General features: G+C 49.6%; 1 protein-coding gene across 1 annotated transcript in view; it reads right to left on the bottom strand.

Moving 5' to 3' along the window:
• Positions 1–6,040: 6,040 nt before the first annotated feature.
• Positions 6,041–7,824, bottom strand: part of KIFAP3 (kinesin associated protein 3) — a 73,180-nt gene continuing 71,396 nt past the window's right edge. The window contains exon 20 of the mRNA XM_082312208.1: positions 6,041–6,389. Coding sequence (XP_082168334.1) covers positions 6,281–6,389 — 109 coding nt within the window. The 3' untranslated portion in view covers positions 6,041–6,280. The remainder of the gene's footprint in view (positions 6,390–7,824) is intronic.

The following is a 7,824-nucleotide window of genomic DNA, read 5'->3' as shown; positions in this document are numbered from 1 at the left end:
GCACCGTCGAGTCGGCCGGGCGGAGCGCCGCCATCTGCCGTGCGCGCCCCCTGGCGGCGGGCGGGGCGCGGCGGGGCGGGGCGGTCGTCTTGCGCGAGGGCGCGGCCCGCGAAGCGGCGGCCGCCATTTTGGTTGCGGGCGAGCCTCTCCTCGGGCCGCCCCTGCCATTTCCGCGGCCGCTCCGCGCCGGCAGCGAGCCCCGGCTGCTGCCCGGGGAGAGCCCGCCCTCGGCCGCCCCTGCCGGCGCCCCCCGCCCCTCAGGAGTCGTGGCAGCAGCTGAACACCGGCGAGGACCGCGGGCCGCCCCCCCGCCAGCCCCGTCCTCCGTTTCTGCCGCTCGGCGCCTCCGGCGCGGCGGGCAGGGCAGGGCAGGGCAGGACGGAGCCTCCGCCCGAGCCGCCTTCGCTGGGTGGGAACCAGCCGCGCCGCCTCTGGTGTACGGGCCTGGGGCGCTCGGGGAACCGGCGTCTCCCCCCTCCGAGCCGCCGGCGGCCCCCCGCCCCCGGCCGCTTCCCGCCCACAGCGTCCCCGCTCGGCCCCGCACCGCCGCGGCGGGGCCCCGAGCGCCGCCCTCCCGACCAGCCCCAGGGACGGGCGGGCGGCGGGGCGAGAGCCGTCCCGGCGAGGCGGGTGGTCCGCTCCGCCCAGCGCGGCGCCATCGGGCCGGTGGCCCGCCTCGCGCGGCGGCGGGAGGAGCGCTTGACGCCGTGAGACCTCACGGCGCTCTGTGCTGCAGGGCGAAGGGGCTCCGGGGAGGGATTTCACCCGAGCGTTTTGGCGAGCAGAGCGAAGCTGAAAGGAGTCACTGCGGTGCGGTGGGAGGTCCGGGCTGTCCGCACGCGGTGTTCACGTCGCCAGCGTTATTCCAGGTTCGCGCAGCGCCAGGGCGGTAGGATGTGGTTTGCTCGGTCCTTTTGAACGTAGCGCTGGGGGCGAGCGGGGCCCAGCAGCACAGCCCGCACCCGTGGCCTCGTCTAGACAAAGATTTAATGGCAACGGCACTGCGTTTCACAAAGGTGGTCTAAGCTGTGCTAACTCCTTGGCTTTCTTTAGCAACCAAACTCCACCAGTTTAGCCTGCGTTAAATTTTGTGCTGTCAAATCTGGCGTGAACTTTGTAGAGCGTATTCCTTAGCAATGTGCTTTTTCCCCCCTTTCTAGCAAAGCCTTCCAGAGTGCGGTGGTGCAGATAGTCCCAGATAAAGAGGCCTGCTGCCCAGTGGCTCGTTTATGCTAGAGTCCTGTCAGCACAACAAAGCCACAGGGACCTGGACAGAAACAAGGAGCTCCGCAGATCCACACCCAAACTCCGTCCAGCTGAGCTTCACGATCCATTCGGGCAAGCAAAGGGGAAGGCTTTCTTCCGCTGGCCCGTCAGGGTTAACAAAGGGCAGAGCGCTAGGAGGAGCCCGCTCCTCTGGCAGAGGGGTGCATTGGCAGCTGGACGATCTGGGTCTTTTTAAGTAAAGCAGAAAGATGATGGGAAGAGGAGGGTGCAGGAAAGTAGAATGGGTCCTGCGTAGTGTGCGAGGCAAAGCATGTCCTATGTTACGGGGTGACATAATGCATACAGGCACAGAAACGAAAGTGAAGTTCAGATATGCCACCTCCCTCTTTCAAAGGTAGGAAAGATCTGAAGTCTTTGGCCCAAATGGGTCAGTCAGTCATGCCAAAAGGCCTTGGCCCCAAAGTGCAAAATAAAGGGAACCGTGGGCATTCCTTGCCACAGTTTATTCAAGGGCCTAAGCGTGGATTTGTATGTCCTCCGTGTGTTTGTGGCAGGGGAAAGGCAGAAGGCTGGAAGACCTGAACAACTGCAGGTAAAGACAAAAAACTCCCAAGTAAGCAACAGCTGATACCTACTCGCAACACTTGGCTCTGGCCACAGGCTTCGGTGCAATTCACGTGGCTGTCTGGAAGAAAGCAAACCTTGGCTGCTCTGCGTCACTGAGGGCATACTGACTTTGCTGGGCTGCCTCTGTGGAGAAGCACTCTGTCCCTTTACCCGCTTTTCCCGTGCGAGTCCGTTGTTCCATTGAAACTGATGAGGCAGTGAGGCGCGCGCCCTGCTCAGGGCCCTGTTGTGCTAGGCGCTGTACGGACACAGGAGCTGGGCTTCTGTCCTTCCAACTTTGCGGTTTGCCTTTCCTAAGAACAGCCAACACAGGCTTCTCCAGAGAGTAACTTAGGACCTAACGAGGTAGGCGTGAACCCCCTTTCCTTCTCTTTCAAGGGCAGAAGAAAGAGTAGACAGGTCCTGCTAGTTGCAGGATTACAGAGCTCTTAGCAACTGCCTCATTAGCTTTGTAACTGGTTAAGTCGATTGGGCAAGACAAGATTGGCGTAGCGGGGAGACAGCTGGTAACTGCAGAAGAGGATGGAGCGAACAGCCCATCTATGGAGTAGAGCCTGTAAGGTCTGAAAGGACGGCGGGGGAGCGCTGCCCAGCAGGCTCTGGTGCAGTCGCTAGCTGCACTGTAGAGATGTTCCCCAGCTCTTCCAGGCCACAGGGCCTCTGGAAAGGGCAGAGGGAAGAAGGAAGGTTGGGGTGGTGCTCCCAGCACCAACCTGAACTGCAGCCCGTGTCTTTTCCAGTGACGTCCTCCTGCCGCACCGTCACGTCTGTTACAAGTACATTACAGTAGCTTTTTGCTGCTAAGGATATTTCTCAAGTACTCAACTTCTTAATAAACAGAAATGGGTTTCTCGTTTTAGGGGGCAGGGGCCCCAACATACCAACTCCCCGAAAGTCTGTATTCTCATTCAAGTGGGTTTCTAGACTGACTGGTTGCAAACGTCACCTTCCACCTGTGAAGTACATGCAATGCAGCGCTGTCTTCCACCGCCCGCGCGGGCGGGCAGCTCCAGCGCCTCTCGCCTTGCCTCGGCGCTCTCTCCTGAACCTCACGAAGAGAAAACGAGCAGATCACAACAACTTTAAGGGCTGACAGCTGCAACACAAGTTGCACCAGCAAGTCAGCTTTGCTGTATTTTATTTTTCTTGAGGGTGGTCATGGAAGGAATGAAGGTTGTAGCTATTCTCAGCCTCCCTGTGATGAGTGGGCAGCAGAGCTTACCAGTGGCATATTACAGGAATTCCATTGAAGAACCTGCCAGAGGGGCTTGAAATTTCTTGTATCTAAACAGAGCTTGTCCTATTTATTCTAGAAGAAGATACATCTTGTCCCTGCTTCATTTAATGCAGAACGGATTAAGTTAAACACAATCACGGCAGTCTTATTTCAGAATGAAATGCGCATGTTAAACTGTTATCAGCCCCACGCACACACCGATATTTAAGAGACTTTGAATCAGGTCCTTCATAAGCTCTCTAGGCCAAGGACATTTGTTTACTTTTGCTTTTCCCCACCCTCTGTTGCCCTAGTAAGCTCCTAAGTACTAGTGTGGTACAAGTAATAATTTAAACCAAGATCTTAGGCTGCTGCATTAAGTAGATTGCTCACTGAAATTATACTGTACATCTGCAGAAAGCCTGAATAATAGCTATCAGACGTATGAACTTCTCAGCCTATGCTTATTTCATTGTGCTATTAACTTTACAGCCTAATTATATCTAAAATACCTGCCTAACCAAACTCATTAATTAATTAGCAGCAGACTGGGAAAGAGGATACTCCCAAGGTGGTTAGGGATTGCTGCTGTAGGGAAAGAAAAGAGGAGCTACACAAGGTCAGGGAGAGAAACCAGGAAGAGGAGGAAAGGACAAAAGTTATAGAAGCTGCTAAAAGAAGGTGGATCCCTCCTCACCCCATTTTATGCAGGATACAGTACTCAGGGACTGAATCCATAAATACAGATAATTAAAAAGTTACCCTACAGGTCAGACTCTCCAGTCTCCCTCTGACACCCGCAGGACATGTGATGTAGACTGAAAAGTCCATGCGCTCATATCTTTCTTTTTCCCCTTTCTGGCTCAGGAACTGTAATTAAAGGGAAAATCAGCCTCTCTCCTGCCTTAGAGAGTATAGTGGCACAGCTGGTTTTCATCTTGGCTAGCAGGCTCTGTCCTCAGGCTACTAAGTGCTGAGTAATTTTTACCAAGCTCTGCTTGCAGATAAATGATGTTCTCTTAGCGGCTGCCAGGCAAAGCTACAAATACTTGATCTTTTATTCTTTTCTCATAAACTCCTAAGATTGAATACTAAAAATGCAGCCAATGCAGCCAGAGATTTTTCCACTGCCATTTATTCTCAGCATGGTCACAACTGTATTACAATTACAGACACCCACCCGTTTGCTGAAGCTCAACTGTAGTTCCTCGTTAACCTGAAGTTTCCAATTAAAGGCTCCTTCAGTTTCATTGATAGTTTGCATATACTCCAAGGACCCACTTCATTTTTTTTTTCCCCCAAAACACATTCCATGAGAAGGGCAACTGCTTTAAATAACTTCACACTAATTTTCTGGAAAAGCCTGATGAGCAAGTGCCAGTCTCAAAAGAAAAGCCTCTGTCTGAACATGCAGTTTGGGTAATTTCTCTCACAGCTATAACTATAAAAATATCTGAAAGCTTCTGACTAAATGTGGCACAACTGCTGGGCAGATAAAGTGTGGGCTCAGACCAGCGGAAAGAACCTAGAAAGGTACGACACTGGAAACGCATTAGTTTAATTCAAGTTTTCTGCAGTGTTTCTAGTAGGATCTTACATTTTCTAAGAAACTGCATAAGAATTAGTTAAAAATTGTACAGAAAATGATTTAAAAAAATACTAGTTAATCTTGGCAATGCTGTTCTTTCACCTACCTCCAGTAAGTGAAGCCGTGAACATGAAGCCAGCACAGGGAGGAGGCTGAAAACTGGTAAGAAATACCGTGGCTAATTTTAGAATCGTTTCCAGTCATGCAGTACGAAACATAGTGAGTAACAGTGCATATAAAAGTACCTGCATACTTTTAAAAGACAGAGCAAGGTTTCAAAACAATCTTGGTTTCAAAGATATTGTTAAAGCGTAAGACTCGTATAGCCTGTCAGCTTCCTAAACAACCCCATGCCTTTGAAGATCACCTTCCTAGCACATATACCAGTCCTACGGGAATTACTGGCTACTGTTTTAGTAGTATCAGCCCCTGATGCAAGTCTATTTTCTGTTTAAGCCAGAAATGAGGGAGAAAAGAAGAAAGGAACAATTCTGCAAATCAATAGCCATTAAAAAAAAAAAAAAAAAAAATGAGGTGGAGGTAGCTTTCCTTTTAAAAAGTGAAAATTTGAACTGCTGCCTTGATGGCTGTGGCAGAGAGGGCATTTCTGTACGCTTCCTTGTGTCTGTTCTGGGTGGGGGTACACAACTTAAGAATACCTTTAGCCTAAAATCTGTTTGCACGTAGCGTATTTCAAAACATGGCTTAATGCAATCATCGCATTGCAAGTCCAACGTGAAGGTGTCCTGGCCTGTCTCTGCTGCTCAGTCAGTGATTCGTGCTCAGATCCAGCTGAAACCCTGTGAACACACAGGACAGGATGCATTTGCATTTTAGGATGGAGAAGTTGGGGGGAAGGCTCTGCATCTGGATTCTGAACCAAGCTACGGTGTTTTTTTTTCTCTTGCTAGTCCTCAGGATGTGGCTCTCTTCTCACAGCCCACAGAACTCTATTTAAACACTATGGTAAAAGTATTCTTTTGTAGTGTCGTTTCTAATTTTAAGTGTTTTCAAGCATTTAAACTAGATTGTAAATGTTTGAAGCTCTAGGGGAGTGAATGTGTGCCACTTTTCCATTATTAAGGTCTTCAGACCCAGGACCGGACTTTGGTAACTCCGTGTCAAGGCAGTGCCAGGAGATGCTGGGGCTTAACAGTGTTCCTGTTACTGAAGTGTGAGAGGGAAACCATCCATGTTAAACACACTTCACATGAAGCGTTCTCCTTAAATGCCTTGTAAAACAAATGAAACATTGGTTAGAAACACATTCACCACTGCTGACCACACAGGTTTTTATATTTAGTAGAAATTAAATTAGTAGCTTAATATACATAACGTGACACTTTCCAGTCCAGTAGCTTTCCAATTCTTGCTTTCAAGTCACAGAGCAAAAACTGTACAAAAATGATAACAAAGAGCAACGGAAGAGTAAACACTGTCACTAAAACGCTGGACCCAGAAAAGGCTAGGTTTATCTGGAGCTACAGACGCCAAAGGATACATAACGACGGACCCATCGTGGTACAATCATGCATTACCAATGGATAGATACAGCGCCGGCCCCGCACACGCTGGTTCCTCCAGGGCAGGTGGCAGCATCCTGGACTGCAGAGCGGGCTGTTTTATCGTGCTCCGTAGCTGTAGTAGTAAGGTTCATCCGGGCGGTATCCATAAGCAGTCGCTGGGCGGCCAGGAACTCCTGGTGATTGACCAAATCCATCAACTCCGATGCTGCAAAAAAAAAGGAGGTAGCAACTGTAGGGTTTTGCATGGTAGGGAAGGCACACTAGTGCTGGTGTCTCCAACTCTTCCTGCCGCAGAGACAGTTTTGTGAGGCAACTTTGCCAGCCATCTTCCCCTTCTAGCCAGCACTGTCGTGTCTCCTCTTCCCTTGGTGGGAAAAGAAATGCTGCAGAGAAATCAACTCATATCGAGGAAAGGCCTTCACGTCAAATAGAAATCCCAGAAGAGACAGAAGCTGTCTCTTCCATCCTGTTATGGATTTACTGGCAAAGGACTTGACTTCTGTGACTCAGTTTCTCTATTAAAGAGAAACATTAAAGTTAACATGTCTTTCAGGAAAGGCTTCAAGCATGCTTATTGCAAAGCCCACTGGTAACCCTGCCCTACACAACACATCCAAATAATCTGATTTCCTTCCATTTCTGAAGCCCCTGGGAAAATACCAGTTAGAAATGAGAAAGTGAGAATGTCTGGCACAGCAACATAGTTCAGCAAAGGACAGTGTTTCTGGTGGGATACAAGATTGACAGCCAAATGGCAGAAAGAATTAATCATATACTGAAAGGCTATGTACTAATGAGACAGAAAAATTCATTTTTCATATAGAAGGGCATCTTTTACACCTAAAAAGTCCCACAGCAATAAATTAAGATACTAAAGCACAAGAACTGCGTAGGGAAAAGTGGCACATACTTCATGCTTAACAATAACCCTCATGCAGGAGGTAGAGGAAAAATGAACATTGCCCAAGATACTGGATTACCGCCTATTCATAGTTATGTCACTTTTTAACTTCCACTTCAGTAGAAGGACAAATGGAAAAGGATTCTGATTTATTGGCTGACTAAAGATGCATTGAAAGGAGTTGAACTTCCCCTCTGAAGACTGTCAAAACACAAAGAACCAAAGTGCTTACTGCTGCCAGTTATACATATGGAACACGGGTTATGCAACAGCCAAGGCTGGGAAAGAATGACCCATCCAGAAGATGTACAATGGCTGGGCCCCAGGCCCTGGCTCAGCAAAAAGCTGGCACCGCTGCATCGGTTGGACTGAAAGGGCTCAGCTGAAGTGGTGGGGGACCATGGCCATCACTCTGTCCTTGCAAAGATACTTTCCTTGGATTGTGCCTCCGTGAGGTCCTAGAAAAGGATCCTTGGTGCCTGGTTTCTCAGGAAGCTAGTTCCCTCATAGGATATTCTGATAATTGTATGAAGGTGGAAGGTCTGAAGCTGAGATTTGTCCTCTGAGAGGGAGGGGACACAGTCAGCAAGCCAAACTGCAGAGAAAATAATCCTGTTTTACCTGAATGTATCCTGAGAAACGCAGCGCCCTGAAAGTGCTTTGCTATTTCCACATCTGCCTGCCTGTATCTGAAACGGCAATGCCCCTGTCTCATAACTTGTACACAGAGCCATCAGTC

The sequence above is a fragment of the Platalea leucorodia genome (genome assembly GCF_965183815.1).
Source record: "Platalea leucorodia genome assembly, chromosome: 5".
Classification (NCBI taxonomy): Eukaryota; Metazoa; Chordata; class Aves; order Pelecaniformes; family Threskiornithidae; genus Platalea; species Platalea leucorodia.
This window is presented reverse-complemented; position numbering and strand designations above follow the sequence as displayed.